The following is a 16,942-nucleotide window of genomic DNA, read 5'->3' as shown; positions in this document are numbered from 1 at the left end:
CTGAAGCATTCCAGGCCACAAAACAGTCTAACCTAGTACTTTATTTCCTAAGGGGTCTATTTATAGATTTTTAAATACGCTAGTTTCTAAGGAAGTGTAGTCACTAATGCATTTTTACACTTTTGAATTAATATCTTAGTAACAAGCAACCTTGGGAATATATAAAACAGACAATTGTGCTGTAACAAATTACAAAGACACTGCAACCCACAGAACTTCCTCATACTGGTGGGAAAAGTAGAGTGGCTCCTCAAAGTCACTAAATGCATTATGCTGCGTATTTTCCCCATTACAACAGAATTTCCCTAGCTGTTAAAAGTTTTCATTTTGATCAGCTGACAATTCCTTAGGAGATAATGAAACAATTTATATTCATCAAACACATAAATACAAATGACAAAAGCAGGTCCTAAGCTCTTCTGCTTGTAACTACTTTACATCCTACCCATGTATTCCCCTATGGCAACTGTGAGACAGTTTGATACAGTAATAAATTACAGAGTCTACACTTATCACTCACTATGTTTCATAAATACATATACATTAATAAACACTTAGCTCTGCACTTTTTCCTTATCCTTTAGGAGAAAATTAGACTGAAGAGTGAGAATTCATACCTGCACTAAGAATTTGCTCTCCATTTTGCCCATGGTATCTGATTTTTGTTGGTGGTGCACTATGTCCCATTCGGCTTCTCAATACACGTCCTGTACCACCAGGTCCATCAAATATCCACACCTGCCTCCCCCAAAAAAGCAGAAAAACCACGCTGATAAACATAGTCCTGCCAATAGTTATGCCTCTTGGCAGCAGAACAGATTTGACTGGGAACTGGCGCAGCGAACATCATATATTCATGTTCATCCTTGATCCTAAAACTCTGTAAGTTTCTGTCACAGCAGCTGCTTGTTTCCTGTTGTTCATTTTGTACTTCTACCAAAGGATAATGGCACAACAAGACAGGCAGCACAAGCAACTAGAGTCTTGTGTACAGTTCTGGAATCCCCAACATAAGAAGGATATGGAACCCTTGGAATGGGTCCAGAGGAGGGCTGCAAAGATGATCAGAGGGCTGGAGCACCTCTGCTGTGAGGAAAGGCTGAGAGTTGGGGTTGCTCAGCCTGGAGAGCAGAAGGCTCCAGGGAGACCGTAGAGCGACTTTCCAGTACCTGAAGGGGATTGCAAGAAAGCTGGGGAAGGACTTTTTACAAAGGCATGGAGTGACAGGATGAGGGGGAATAGCTTTAAATTGGAAGGGAGAAGATTTAGACTACACATTAAGAAGAAATTCTTCATGATTAGGGTGGCGAACCACTAGCCCAGGTTGCCCATGGAAGTTGCGGATACCCCTCCCTGGAAGAGTTTAGGGCCAGGCTGGATGGGGCATTGAGCAGCCCGGCATGGTGGGAGGTGTCCCTGCCCATGGCAGGTGTGTTGGAACTGGATGGGCTTTAAGGTCTCCTCCAGCCAAAACCATTCTATGAGTCTAGAAAAAGCAACTACTCATGACCCAGAACAATATAAAAACAGATCAAGACTTAAGATGCATCAGGGTATAAAGTCAGGTTCTAGAACAGTGGATCCAAAGCTTTGTTCTTCAAAGCTATCTATAAGCAATATATGAAGCAATGACATCATGGTACCAAATTGTTAACCTGCCCCACTTAAGATCAAGTGATAGCCAGCAACTTCAGTAACTTGACTTTTGCTGCATTTGTGTCATTTGAGAACTGGTACTTCAATCCAAACAAAATATTTATACTTTGGACGACTATAAGAAAGAAAAAAAAGAAAAAGGACCAAACTGCAGATAGCAGCAGTTACTTTAACTTACCCGTACAGCATTATCAGCACCATTGGTAATAAGAAGTGGCTCTCCAGGCACGAATGACATACCAGCTATTGCTGTGGAATGGGCGTCTTGCATCTGACACATTAGTTTCTTCTCTTCTAGATCCCACAAAGCGATATGTCCAATTGGGCTACCGGCTGCCATTACTGCGTGTCCATCTGCTCAAAAAAAATCAAAACCCAAAAAGCTGAAAAGGTTTCCTTGTTAACATTCCACTCATCCTTTTTAACTTCTCACAGTTTAAAACTGATGAAGAAAAGGCTACAATCACAACAAAAAAAACTAAATTCAAGATACGTTTTAACTGAAATTTCTAGTATTTCAAACACAAAAGAAACAAAGTTCACTGATAATAAAACCAGGATTTTTTTCATATCACATAACAAATATATCTAAATCCAGTACCTGACACTGAAGGCTTTCCTTGAAAGCGCAAGTGGCAGTTTTCAAAAGCTACCCTATACCCAAAACTTCTTAGCCTTGACCCTTCAGGATGTGTGAGCTACTGCAGCACCACTACTTTACCAGTACATTTTTAAATCCTCTTAAGTTTTTGGCTCAATGGTTTGCAAAAATTCCAGAAGTTGATTAAATGTTTATTCAATCATTCCAAGCAATAATTAAAATCTCAATTCATGCAATTTCTATTTTGTTCTATTTGCTCTATCCTGCCTGCTATTAAGGAGCTATGTTAGACGACGCCAGCTTCTCAAAACACAGTACAAATATTCAAGTAAGTTTGAAAAGTTATAATATCCAGATAAAATTCCGGCAAATATCTGGCATATTTCGTAACTAATCTTTTTGCTCCAAAATAAAGAAAAATCCAGTTTCGTATTTGCAAATGCACACATCATAGATAATTAAACAAGACAGGCCTACGGTTTTCTTTTTCAGTAAAGCTTCACAGATATGGAAATTTGCTAAGTTACTTTAATTTAAATGAAGAGCACTTCATTCGAAGACTAAAATGAGCACAGGAGTTGAAAACAACCACATTATATTTACACTCATTCTCCTAACTATAAAGACAGGAAGAGGGAGATGTTATGGAACATCTGAAAGCCATGTGTTCAAGCAGACAATGGAAGTTATTTAACTTTAATAACATTCTGAGTTAAACAGCTGACACAAAAAGCACACCCTCCACGTATCAAAAGTCTTCCCAGCAGCATTCTTCCTCAACAACATCTGCATCAATCTGTACACTGGAGTACACACATTCTAGAGTAATGTGTCCAGTTCTGGAATCCCCAACATAAGGATATCGAACTGTTAGAATAGGTCCAGAGGAGGGTCATGAAGATGGTCAGAGGGCTGAAGAACCTCTGCTACAAGGACAGGCTGAGAGAGTCGGGGTTGTTCAGCCTGGACAAAAGAAGGCTCTGGAGAGACCTTACATCAGCATTCTAGTACCTGAAGGGGCTACAAGAAAGCTGAGGATGGACTTTTTACAAGGGCATGAAGTGACAGGATGAGGGGGACGGCTTTAAACTGGAAGGGGGAAGATTTAGATTGGACATTAGGAAGAACTTCTTCACAATGAGGGCGGTGAGCCACTGGCACAGGCTGCCCAGGGAAGTTGTGGATGCACCCTCCCTGTGTTTAAGGCCAGGCTGGATGGGGCTTTGAGCAGCCTGATCTAGTGGGAGGTGGCCCTGCGCATATCAGGGAGGTTGGAAATGGATGGGCTTTAAGGTCCCCAAACCATTTTATGATTCTGTTAATACTTTGAAATTTGCCTATTCAAATGAGAAATTAGATTCAGTATCAATAGCTCTGTAGGTAGGATCAACATTAAGCTAACTAGCTATAATAATTAGCACATGCTGGTTAGACAAAACTGTGAATACAAATAATGTTCCCTAGCAATATCCATTCAGTAGTCACCTAACTATTAGCATTCTAACTTTGGTTTGGAGGGAGAAGATACTACTGAGACACAGTTTTGGATACTGACCTAGAGTGTACTCATTAATCTGCACTAGTTCTGATAACTGTGTACTTTGTTAGCTCTTGGCACATTGTAAACATAAACTGCCTTTCTTTTCTTTGAAAAATGGATGTCACACCTTCCTGTCAGCACACAAGAAAGTGCCATAAAACAGCGAGTATGATGAAGATGCACTATCTCCCTTATTTATTGACAACTTTTCTAGATTACCTGCAGCCTTCAAAAACTAAAACTCAGCCCAAATTTTGACTTTGAAACACTTTATCAAAATATATTTTCCTACCTTCCACTTCAGTTTTAACAATGTTTTACACACTTCCAATAAAAAAGCTAATACTTACCTGTACGAAAAGATATTGCTGTGATGGGACCCCAGTCTTGTTGAAATTTCATTAGAGTTTCGTCAAACTTAATATTATGTATAACGATGTGACCTGATACAAGGCCAACTGCAACAACATCCACTGCTGGAGCCTGTAAGAAAAATGAACAGCTACTGAAATCAAGGAAAAGCTTATTTATTGCTACACTACTAACACAAATACGTACAAGACAAGGTATCTATGACCAGGACAGATAGTAAGAAACATATAAGTCATCTTGCATGAGATCTTCTTCCTGTAATAGCTTATAACACAACTGAGCATCTGAAAATCTAAATAAAGAATGAGAGATGCAGGAGTCTGTGTTTAGTGTCTACTGAATGAAACAATTTTGGTTCCAGAAACTGGAACTCCTTTAAAAAACATCTCACTGTGTTTTCAGTAGTTGTGGTACACAACTGCTGCACCTCAACATATTTTTAAGTTTTATCCAGAACACCTGCACTTTCAAAGCTGTCATCAATGCTACCAATGAGTACAAAAATACAGCAAACACAAATATAAAATCTCTTCTTAAATCAGAAAAATCTACATTTAATTAACCTCCAAGGCAAAATAAATTTAGCGAAATGTTTCCAGAATAATGGAATTTACATAATATACATGCCTCTTGCAAACAAGCTGCTTCTGTGAATTCATGACATCATTCAATGAACAAAGAATATAGATGTGACAAACACAAAATAGCTAAGACACTAAAACCAACAGAACAAGGGCTAGAGGAACAGCAGACAGTAAGCCTTCAAGTCCATCTCTCCTCAATGTCTAAAACTTATTAATGGTTATGAAAATTACCTGGGAAAATACAAGTCATCTTTATTGCTGTAATTCTAAACAATGATATTTTGACCAGTTACGCAAGAAAATAAGATACCAAAAATACTAACTTGTTCAAGCGTAGTGACTGCTGAGTGCCATCCTGGAAACGAGTATAAGAGTTTGCTGGAAAACAAACAAACAAAAACCATTAATCTATTAACCTCAGGGATTTTCCACTAAAAAAATGGATGCTCTACAGGCACCTACACAGAAAAGTTAAGTCAGCTTTCTGTCCTTGTAATCAGTTAAAAGGAAAAAAACCCACTGCGATGCTAATAAGTAAGGTTAAGAACAAAACTTAGTTGACTTTCATCGAAAAAGTTACTGTCATGCACTACTAATAAAAAGGTGACCTAATTACATAACGTGAACAGGAATAAGACCCCTTCTATGCCAGCTGCTCTCCATGCAATTCTGCTCTGCAATACACCTCTCCAGGCTTCTTAACACTGACTTTAAAAGCCAGTCTTGATCCAACTTCAAATAAAAACTAAATCTTCATTAGCAGCTTCCCTAAATGAAGACAATAATTGATATTACAAGCACACCACATCATCTTTCTTTCGTAAATGGCAACAAAGAGCCAAGAACTGAACCAGGTCAGTTCACTGACAAGGCAGTCATGCAGTACTTATTTAAGGGTGAAATTATAAAGACGGTATTTAAGACTGGACATGATTAGAAAACTGATCTATCACCTTAGATATAAGTTACACTTAAAGGACCGCTAGCAAGCATGTGTGTTACCACCACTCACTTCCCCTTCTTGCCAGAGACCAGCACACTTTGCTCTGAGTCCTTCTGATTTAATTCTTTGTCTAACTGTGCCCACACCTATATACAAAATAATCTAGGTAGGCAACAAATAGTCAAAACTAGATACTGCTTAACCCAGCAACACCGCTAAAAGAGCAGTAACAGTCCCAGAAGTTTTTACGCAATTAAATGGGAAACTAAGCCATCTAAGGAAGATTTTTCATCATCTAGGACACTGCATCTCACATGCTATGACAGGCACTGAGGAGACATAAGGGTATTATGAGTAGAGACATCTACTTCTCTGTATTTTGGGGTTATTTCTGTTTTCCTGATTTATATAGCAAATACAGCACCTCCAAAACATTATAACATGAAACAAAGAATTAGCAGTAGTATCACTAAAAGTATACAATAATTGTGAGGATAAAACACTGAACTATGCAAGCCGAGTTAACACCTATTTGCAGTATGTACATCAACACATAAGGAAGTTCACTGTAGCTATCAGTTTATAAGTTAGAAAAGCAGCTGGTCATGGTAGGCACAGCATACTGCCATTAGGGATGGTGCTTTACTGCTCAGAGACAACTACATGTCTACACATCTCTTACTTGAGTACAACGATTAAATACTAATAATTACCTCCACAGTACCTGTCAGCACTTCCTTAGACCCACAACAACCAAAAAATTCAACTTGGAAGAAGGGAGGCAGAAGGCCTCAACAAACACTTAATATTATTCTAATTATTTTCATGGAAAAGATATGTGATTCCAAGAAATAAGAGAAAAATGTAATTAAAACAAATCGGAACAATCCTTGGCATTTCACAGGGAGAGTAAACAACACCCAACTTGAAAGGCATCCGCATTCTGGGAGCAGCAGCCTTCTTTGTTCCTGGAGATCAACCAACTGAAAACTTGTGCCAGACGGCTTAGTAAAAGATTCCACGTTCAAAACCTACTGTACTTGAAAGCATTATTTATTGCTTATCAAACCACTTGGGAGTATGAAACATGTCCAAATTATTAACAATCTTACTTTGATCTTATATTCCATAGCTGCAAGCTTCCTTGTTCACTCCCCAGGAGAATTTTATTCAAATACGTGCTGGGATGCAGAACTGCAGAAACTGCAAAAGTGGCTTTATCAAACTCCACTTGAAGATATTCCTCTGCAAAAAAAGTAACAAACAATGTTTCATGTGGCTACCCCTAGAAAACTCCATGCCTGTCATCCTTCGGCAAATTCAAAGGCAGAACTGATGTCTACTCTCTAAAAACCCAGTAAATGGTGTTTCTTGCATTAAAAGATTAGCTAACACGTAATAGGACACAGGTCAGGCTAAACTTGTTTATGTTATAACATCTTTTGGCTTGAAGGTGTATTTTTTTCCCTATAAGCCTACCTAGCACAGCAATTCTGGCAAAACTGTAGTGATTTATATCTCTCTGAAGGATTCCTGTTCCTGCTTGAGCAAAACACTCATCTGATTAGCACACCTTCTGTTTGTTACAACAACTTCAAATCTCTAAAGCAGGTCTGCAGCCACTTTTGAGACCTGGCACCCGGGGAATGGCACTGGACACACCAATAAGAATGCCTTCTGAAGAAAACAACTCAGGGCACAGAAGCAAGATTTCAGAAGACACTTTACAACGGCATAAGAAAATACTGACACAATCTAAAGATTATTTGTAAGAATTCAGCCTTACCCAGACTGGTAAACATCATGGAACTACAGGATTTCAGACATGGTGCCAATGCTGCTGTACCACAGAGTTTACTGGAAAATGGAACACTAACTACAATTTCTGTATAAGCACGTCTCTTTAACCCTATATGGAACCTTATTGTCTCTGCATGTGTTGCAGGATCCAGTCATGACAAATTACTGCAGGATTAGGACTTCAGATTACCATTTAAATAGCACTATCATTTAAGGGCATTTTTTTCTTTTTTTAAGAATAAACTACTCCTCAACATATTTTAAAAAATAATTTGCTTTTTTAAAATTACTGAATGCTCAACAATGCTATCCAACTAAGTAGGAACAAAAATAAAGCATCTCTCACCTTCTGACTGTGTATCCCAAACAATGAGAACATTATCAACATCCACAGAGATAACATGATCACCAAAAGGCTGCAGAAGGTGTATCCTTGCCTTGTGACCTTTATAGGTATGAACCACCTATAATTCCAAAATAGAAATGTTTTCAACAGAAGCTCTTCAGGCAGCATATCACATTACCACAATACTTAAGGGCAGCTAATACATGCAAGCAACAAGTTTAAATAAAATACACGGAAACACCACATGCCTTTAACTGGAAGACTGATCATCTCCTCTGATATTTAAAGCTGTTAGCAAAAATATTTTAACCAAATACCTTTAGCTACTTAGTTTAATTTTAACTACTTTAATTCTATGTGACTTAACAAGTTATTTTTTATCTTTAAGTAACTAATTATTATAATTAAGGCATAAAACACAGGTCAGCCGTTACAGAATTTTCTCTTACATTCTTCCATTCAAAGCTTTTTATTTGTCTTCCTACAGTTTTTGTTTCCTCAGAACTGAAGGTATTGAACATCCATGGAAACAGATGTTTGTAGAAAAGTAACTGTCTTGAAAACAAACATTACACAACTGTTTTGTACTACCAAGCAATAAGTAAACTAATAGACACCTCTTTGTTCCTGGCAAAAGCATGGAGAATATTGTCGCATGAAGCAAACATCAACATACGGTCCGCTGCCAAACATGTAATGTCTTGTGGCAAAGCATTACCTGTTAATTAAACGAGAGAAAAATTCAGCAAGTTTCAGGGTCGTAACAGAAGAAGAAGTCTGACTGAATTTATGGCTATCAACCAAGAAAACTCTCCTATTGAATTCTTAGAGAAATGCACAAATTTCAGATGAATGCAAATAGTAGCATAAATAACATCACACTGGTCACAACAATGTAAATAACATCAGACTGATAGATCACAAAGCGGTTCTTTTGAAAAGCACTCGATAATAAATCACTGAGTTAGCGCTGTAAGTAAAGGCACAATTAGCTTTGTGAGGGCTTATAAAGAAGTGATCCCAACATAACGCTCCTGCAGACTGCCAGAGCCCCACAGCCCACTGGACTGCAAACAAAGACGATAAATCGAAGTCCCAGCATTAGCAACACCTATTTTAGGTTAAGCCATACGGCAGATCTGTAAGCCAGTGACCCCCTCCTGCACCCATTTCCTGACTACAGCTAAAGACACCAGGAATTTGCTGCTCTAAGACTAAGTATCTACTAGTGTGATCTGCTACTTAACTAGCTCAAACAGTAAAAGCACCAAAGATCCAGACTACATTGAGAAGCTACTGCTGTGGTCCCAAACAGTAGAAAATTGACAAAAATACTCTAGGGAAAAACACTTTCAATCTCAGGAAATATAAAAATGCAAATCACAGCACTTAACAATTGTACAGAGAAACAACAAATCAAAAACATGGGTCACTGTGGGAGTGCGAACATGCATGAGCAAACAACTGCCTTACCCACCGTGCCGCTTTGTACTGTGAACTATTAGCAGGTGCCCTTTGCCGTACTGCAGCACAGCTTCAACAGGAAGAGCTAAACTAAGAAAATAAAAAACGCTGCACTTTATGAGAGGTTTTATTTGTTTGAACACATCAGATATCTTCCCATAGCGCCTCTGAAGCGACTTAGACCTACAACCAGGTTACAAATGCACTACATCAGCTGTATGCAAGTCTGCTAAGGCCACGGCAGTTTTGGGTATACCCCAACTATAAAGCTCAGAACACCAATCACACAACATCAACAAACTAACAACATTGCATTGAGGGGCACATCATTCGTTTGTTCAATCACAATTTCACTTAAATGATTAGGTCTGTAAGATGTAGCCTACTGAAAAGGACCTCACAGAACACGCAATGCTTTCACAATTTTGTAAGCTGAAAACAGAAGTTACTTAATGTGTTTACAGCTGTAACTATTTACCGCTGATGTTCTAAATCTAGTCCCAGTCATGTGACAGTTACTTATTCTCAAGTTTAGAGGTGTTCTGTTGGTGGAAAATAATTTGCTTTATTTTTGTGGTATACTGAAGTAAAAAGAACTACTTTTCAAAACAGTGTGCACCTCACTGAATCACGCAATGTAGGTTGGAAGGGGCCTTTGGAAGCCATCTAGTTCAATCTCCCAGCTCCTCCCAAAGCTGGACTACCACCAGTACTAGGACAGGTTAACCGCAGCTGTGTCCAGCTGTCTTGAAAACTTCAGCAGAAGGAGGCTGCTGCAGCTCTACACTGTACTATGCTTCCTCGTAGTCAGGGCCATTTTTCCTAATCTCCACTGTGACCTCCTCACGCTGCAATGTGTGGCTGTTGCCCCTTGCTACTCCACCACCACCACCACAAATTCAGCTCTGCCATCTGGTAACTGCTCTTCAGGCAACAGCCTGCCTCTAGGTCTCTCCTTATTTTTGCCCTTCACTAGACGAAACACAGTTATTTCAATGACTCTGCTTGTACTGTGTGCTGTAGGCCCTTGACACTTGCTGATTCCCCAGAATCCTTCCTGAAAAAAAAAGAAGAGCAGTAGGAGGGGGACAACACAATAACGGGGTGTTGCCGTCCAGGTGTAGCCTCACCAGCACAAAGTACAGGAAAATAACAGCTTTTCCTGACCTGCTGGCTGTGTTCCTAACGTAGCTCACTACACGGCTTGCTTTATTTACAGTTACCGTATTGTTGGTCCACATTCAACCTGGCACCAGCACAGCCCCAGCTCCTTTTCAGCAGGATGCCGTGCAGACAGTCAGTTCCAACTTGTTCTGCCCCAAATGCAGAATTCTGCATTTATCCCTGCTGAACTTGGCAAGGTTTCTGTTGGCCCAGGCCTAACGTTTCGCAACACCTCCCTGGACTGCAGCTCTGCTCTTCAGGGTGCCAGCTGCTCCACCTAGCAGAGTATTGTCTGCAAATTTTTACGAAGACTGCATGCTGCCTCACCACCCAGTCTTCTGGGGAAGGTGCTGATCAACACGGGCCCTGCTGCTGAGACCTACAGTGCTGTGCTTTGTTACCAGCTGCCAACTGGATGTTGAGCTGTCGATTCATGCTGTTTGTACCCAGCCAGTTTTTAACGCTCCTGAAACCTTTCAGTTCCACTGACACATGCCCTGTGCCTGTAAGTATTTTCCTCCTATAACAAAGCCTTCTAGTAACCAGAAAATCATTAAAAATAAGAGATCTGGAGTGGACAGTTTTATTTACTGCTCACTCCTTAAATCTCAGGGGTGTTCTCAGAAGAACAAGATGACAAGAATAGGAAGTTGACAAGGTATATCCTTAAGAAAACAAAGTTATAGGCACAATAGCAGTCTTATTTCCGAATTGATACTCAATATTTCCAAGACTCCTTTCAACATATTTCAGTGTAAATACTAGCATATATAATTAATTTTCCATTTTGACTTGATAATCAAGAGCAGATGTCAGCTGTATTTAAAAAAAGGCAACCCAGGAACAGACAATCTGTGCATACTTACTCACAGCAACAATACCGAGCTTCTTCACCTGCAACGAAATTGTTAAAAAGACATGTTTAGTGATTCGTTGCAATGAATTTGCACTAAACAGAAATTCAAAATTCTAGGAACCAACCTAGATGAGATAAGGGATTTATGCACCTGACAAGACAGAAAAATTATTTACCTTAGTTTACAACAGTAATACGAAAACCCACAGTTATCAAGACAAAAGGAGCAAGACGATATACTTGTCAGAAGAAAACCAGCCGGCAAGTTGGGCTTCTTGATACACTTTAACGTACAGGGAACCAAGCACACGTTTAGACACCTTGCAGAGCTTGGACAATTTTGTTTTCACATCATCTCTGCTCCCGTTTTATTTCCACTACAACCACACAGTGCTATTATCTTTGTTCACACAGAATCAGCTTCCGCTACAGTCATCTTTGCCCAGTGATGATCATTACTACTTTAATTCAAAGTCTGTGGACAAGACTGGCAGGAACAAACACTAGAAGACCACCATCAAGGCAGAGGAAGATCCACGGTCTCTCCACGCTGCTGATACAAAAAGTAGTTACTACTACAAAAAGTGGAATATTTTAATTTAAGCTAACATAGAGTTTTCTTTCAAGTAACTGTATTTCTTGAAAGACAGACAGAACGTCCCTCTGATAGTGTAGTCTTTTTTTTTCCCATAGCGCTTAGCCAGACACTACTGCATTGTTTGTTCTTTTGGAAATAACGTCTTATGTTATGTATGACCTGTACTGAACAGATGTGTCCTCTTCTATAACCACCTCTGCCTGCAGTCTTTCTCTATCTCAAATGCAAGGTCAGACAGATGGCTCCAAAGCTTTAAATTAGCAAGAGTTTTGACTGCTGTGAAATTCATAATAACATTAAAGTGAGTCCTTGGAAAGTAACAGACTATGCATAAGATTTTTGGGAAAATTTACCCATTTGCTTTTAAGTGGGAAACATATTTCGTCCCAGCTCTTGTCTCGCTGCACACAATTGATGGAGATCATTCCCTCACATCACCCAGGTCTGACACAGGTGCCTCCCTCCTAAAAGTCATCCTGGCACGTTTAGCAGCAGCCTCCATGGCCCTCCTTGCCACCAGCACTCCTCACACCAGCGAGGCTGGGGAAGATGCCTGGAGAGGAGGAGGCTGAGGGTAGACCTTACGGTACTTAAAGGGGACCTACAGGAAAGACAAGGAGCCGTTCTCCTCTTCAAAGAAGTGCACAAACATTATCTGAGGGCTACAGCACCTTCTATGTGAGGCCGGGCTGTGAGAGCTGAACTCGTTCAGCCTGGAGAAGAGAAAGCTCGCGGGAGACCTTAAAGTGGCCTTACAGTACTTTAAGTGAGTCTACAGGAAAGATGGAGAGGGGCTCTTCATCAGGGAATGCAGGGATAGGACTGTAATAGGACTGCAGTGATGAACAACTCTTTTAAGCTGGAAGATGAGGGATTTAGACTAGATATTAGGGAGAAACGTTTTGTTGTGGGGCTGGGGAGGCCCTGGCACAGGCTGCCCCAAGCACTCGCGGCTGCCCCATCCCACCGAGGCCGCCCCGGTCCAGCGCCAGGCGTCCCTGCGCACGGCAGGGGGGGAAGCGGACGGGCCTGGAGGTCCCTTCCAGCCCGAACCTCCCCGCGACTCCCCGGAAAAAGCCCGAGTACTCACGTTGTAGGTGTGGACGCTGCGCCCCACGGCTGTGGCCACGTAGAACTCGCGGTGGCGGCCGTGGTAGCGCAGGGCGTGCGGGACGTGCCCGCTGAACCGGCCGAGCACGCGGAACCCGGCGAACAGCGCCGCGCCCTCCGCCGCCATCTCCGCCGCACGCGCCCGCGCGCAGGAAGCGCCCCCTCCCCCCAGCTTCCCACCGGAAGCGCGCACGCGAAAAGCGGCCCCCCCGGCGCGCGCGCGCTCCGCTCCGACCGTACCGCGCTCGGAACGCTCCCCCCGCCCCGCGGCCCCCGCCCCGAGCCCCCCGCGGCCCCGAGAAACGCTCCCCACAGCCACGACCGCGGGGTTTTTTATTCCTTTTATTCTTTTGGTTTTGGCTTTATCCCCTTTCCCCTCCACAACGCACCGGGCTGCGCGGGCGGCGGGGCCCTGCGCCCCCCCCGCTCCGGGAGCCGCTTGCTTCGGGGTCTGTGTTTGGTTTTTTTGTTACTTTTTTTTGTTAGTTTTTTTGTTAGGTTGCGGGTGTTTTTTTGTTAATTTCTTTTTGTTACTTTTTTATTAGGTTTTTTTTGGGTTTTTTTGGTTAGGTTTTTTTGTTAGTTTTTTTTGGGGGGGGGTTGTTAGGTTTTTTTTTTTGGGGGGGGGTTTTGTTAGGTTTTTTTTGGTTTGGGGTTTTTTTTTAGGATTTTTTTGTTTTTTTTATTTTTTCTGTTAATTTTTTTGTCACTTTTTTGTTAGCTTTTTTTTTTTGTTACGAGGTTTGGTTTTTTTTGTTAGAGTTTGGGGGTTTTTTTCTGTTAGTTTTGGGGGGTTTTTTCCCCCCCAATAAATTATATATAAAACCAAACAACCCGTAGGAGGGTTTCGGACCATAACCGCTCCGCAAAGCCCAGTGGAGAGGAACACGAAAAAAAAAAAAATAAAATAGAGAGGAAGGGAAGCGAGGGCCGCGGCCCCGGCGCGGGCAGCTACCCCAGCGCCAGGTAGCTCCGCCACACGGCCATCAGCTCCCGGGCCTGCCCGTCTCCGCACCGGCCCCGTCTCGCCGTCCCGGCGGCGCCTCCCTGCGGGCGCACGCGGCGTTAGCGCCGTCCCCGCCCCGCCCCGCCGCCCCCCCCGAGCCCCCCCCCGGCCCCCCGCGGCCCCCGCGGCCCCCGCGCCGCTCACCTGCGGAGCCCGGAACCCGGGGCAGTGCCGCCGCGCCACCCGCAGCGCCAGCCGCCGCCGCCCCGCGCAGCCCCGCGACCGCTCCAGGGCGCACGCCAGCAGCCGCGCCGCCCGCCGGGCCTGCGGGGACACCGACCGTCACCCCCTGCACCCCCCACCCCAGGGCCTGGGATACACCGACCGTCACCCCCTGCACCCCCCCCGGGGCCTGGGATACACCGACCGTCACCCCCCGATCCGCCCCCCGCCCCGGCCTGCGGGGACACCGACCGTCACCCCCCCTTCGCCGCTTGCTCTTCCCCCCGCGACCGCCCTCCTTCTTCATCCCTCACCCTCCACTTTCCCGCTTCTCCCTCCTTTCCCCCCGTCTTCTCCTTTTCCCCCTTCTCCCCCCTTTTCCCAACATCTTATCCTTTTCCTCCTTCTCCTTTTCCCCCTTCTCCCCCCTTTTCCCCTCTTTTCACCCTTTTCTGCACTTCTCCTCCCTTTTTCCGCTTCTCCTTCTATTCCCCCTTCTCCTCCTCCCTTTTCCCCTCTTCTTTCCCTTTCCCCCTTCTTCCTTTTTTCCCTCCTCTCCCGCCTTTCCCCTCTTCTGCCCCTTTTCAACCCTTTCCCCCTCTTCTCTCCCTTTCCCCTGCTTCTTCCCTTTTTCTCCTCTTCTCCCCCTTTTCTCCTCCCCTTTTCTCCTCTCTTCCCTTTTTCCCGCTTCTCCTTTTCCCCACTTCTCCCTTTCCCCCGCTTCTCCCCTTTTTGCCTGCTTCTTCCTCCTTTCCCCCTTCTTCCTCCTTTCCCCCTTCTTCCTCCTTTCCCCCTTCTTCCTCCTTTTCCCCTTCTTCCTCCTTTTCCCCTTCTTCCTCCTTTTCCCCTTCTTCCTCCTTTTCCCTTTCTTCCTCCTTTCCCCCTTCTTCCTCCTTTTCCCCTTCTTCCTCCTTTTCCCCTTCTTCCTCCTTTTCCCTTTCTTCCTCCTTTCCCCCTTCTTCCTCCTTTTCCCCTTCTTCCTCCTTTTCCCCTTCTTCCTCCTTTTCCCTTTCTTCCTCCTTTTCCCCTTCTTCCTCCTTTTCCCCATCTCAACCTTTCTCCCCTTTTTCCCCGCTTCTCCCCTTTTTTCCCTGCTTCTCCCCTTTTTTCCCTGCTTCTCCCCTTTTTTCCCGCTTCTCCCCTTTTTCCCAGCTTCTCCCCTTTTTTCCCTGCTTCTCCCTCCTTTCCCCCCCTTCTCCCTCCTTTCCCCCCTTCTCCCTCCTTTCCCCCCTTCTCCCTCCTTTCCCCCCTTCTTCCTCCTTTTCCCCTTCTTCCTCCTTTTCCCCTTCTTCCTCCTTTTCCCCTTCCTCCTTTTCCCCTTCCTCCTTTTCCCCATCTCAACCTTTCTCCCCCCTTTTCCCCACTTCTCCCTTTTCCCCACTTCTCCCTTTTCCCCGCTTCTCCTCTTTTTTTTCCCGCTTCTCCACTTTTTTCCCGCTTCTCCCTCCTTTTCCCCCCTTCTCCCTCCTTTTCCCCCCTTCTCCCTCCTTTTCCCCCCTTCTCCCTCCTTTTCCCCACTTCTTCCTCCTTTTCCCTACTTCTTCCTCCTTTTCTCCACTTCTCCCTCCTTTCCCCCTTCTTCCTCTTTTTCCCCTTCTTCCTCCTTTTCCCCTTCATCCTTTTTCCCTTCTCCTCCTTTTCACCGTCTCAACCTTTCTCCCCCCTTTTCCCCTTCTCCCTGCTTCCCCCTTTTTTCCCGCTTCTCCCCTTTTTTTCCCGCTTCTCCCCCTTTTTCCCCGCTTCTCCCTCCTTTCCCCCCTTCTTCCTCCTTTTCCCCTTCTCCTCTTTTTCCCTCATCTCAACCTTTCTCCCCCCTTCCCCCACTTCTCCCGTTTCCCCCGCTTCTCCACCCTTTTTACCTGCTTCTCCCCTTTCCCACTTCTCCCCCCTTCCCCTCTCCTCCCCCCTTCCCCCACTTCTCCTCCCTTTTCCCCGCTCCTTCCCCTTTTCCCACTTCTCCCTCTTCTTCCCTCTTCTCCCTGCCTTTCTCCACTTCTCCCTCCTTTTCCTCACTTCTCACTGTTTCCCCTTCTCCTCTCCCCCCTTGTCAACCCTTTCCCCCCTTGTCAATCCTTCCCCCTTCTTTCCCCCTTTTCTCCCCCTTTTCCCAACTTCTCCTTTTCCCCTAATCTCTCCCTTTTCCCCCTGCTTCTCCTTCGTTTTCCCCTCTTCTCCCTTCTTTCCCCCTCTTCTCTCCTTTCCCTCTCTTCCCCTTCTCCTCTTCCCCCTTTTCAACCCTTTTCCTGCTTCTCCCCGTTTTCCCCCTTTCTCCCCACTTTTCCGCACTTCTTCTCCACTTCCCCCTTCCCCTTTTCCCCACTTCACTCCAGTTTCCCCGTTTTCCCCACTTGCCCTTCTCCTCCCTTTCCCCTCTTTCCCCTTCTTACCTCCTTTCCTTCTCAATCCCCTCTTTCCCCCCTCACCCACTTTTCCCCTTTTCCCCACCTCTTCCCCCTTCTCTCTCCTCTTCCTCGCTTTTCTCCCTATTCCCTGCTTCTCTCCATTTCCCCCTTCTCCCTTTTTCCTCGTTTCTCCCTCCTTTTCCCCATATCGCCCCCTTTTTCCCCCTTCCCACACTTTCCTCCACTTTCTCCCCTTTTTCCCCTCTCTCCCCCCTTTTTCCCTCTCTCCCCCTTTCCCCCTCTCTTCCCCCTCTTTCCCTCTCTTCCCCCTCTTTCCCCTCTCTTCCCCCTCTTTCCCCTCTCTTCCCCCTCTTTCCCCTCTCTTCCCCCTTTTTCCC

The 16,942-nt window shown here is 44.3% G+C and overlaps 1 protein-coding gene across 1 annotated transcript in view; it reads right to left on the bottom strand.

Moving 5' to 3' along the window:
- WDR36 (WD repeat domain 36) overlaps positions 1 to 13,191 on the bottom strand; it is a 36,216-nt gene extending 23,025 nt beyond the window's left edge. Inside the window, exons 1-9 of the mRNA XM_069880478.1 lie at positions 13,015 to 13,191; positions 11,337 to 11,364; positions 8,460 to 8,560; positions 7,843 to 7,960; positions 6,809 to 6,941; positions 5,077 to 5,131; positions 4,148 to 4,280; positions 1,835 to 2,010; positions 618 to 738 (exon numbers count right to left, since the gene is read on the bottom strand). Of these exons, the coding sequence (XP_069736579.1) occupies positions 618 to 738; positions 1,835 to 2,010; positions 4,148 to 4,280; positions 5,077 to 5,131; positions 6,809 to 6,941; positions 7,843 to 7,960; positions 8,460 to 8,560; positions 11,337 to 11,364; positions 13,015 to 13,161 (1,012 nt within the window). The 5' untranslated portion in view covers positions 13,162 to 13,191. The remainder of the gene's footprint in view (positions 1 to 617; positions 739 to 1,834; positions 2,011 to 4,147; positions 4,281 to 5,076; positions 5,132 to 6,808; positions 6,942 to 7,842; positions 7,961 to 8,459; positions 8,561 to 11,336; positions 11,365 to 13,014) is intronic.
- Between the last annotated feature and the right edge of the window lie 3,751 nt (positions 13,192 to 16,942).

Source organism: Phaenicophaeus curvirostris, chromosome Z (assembly GCF_032191515.1).
Source record: "Phaenicophaeus curvirostris isolate KB17595 chromosome Z, BPBGC_Pcur_1.0, whole genome shotgun sequence".
NCBI classification, from domain to species: domain Eukaryota; kingdom Metazoa; phylum Chordata; class Aves; order Cuculiformes; family Cuculidae; genus Phaenicophaeus; species Phaenicophaeus curvirostris.
The sequence above is the reverse complement of the archived record's forward strand: the minus strand, read 5'-3'. Positions and strand labels throughout refer to the sequence as shown.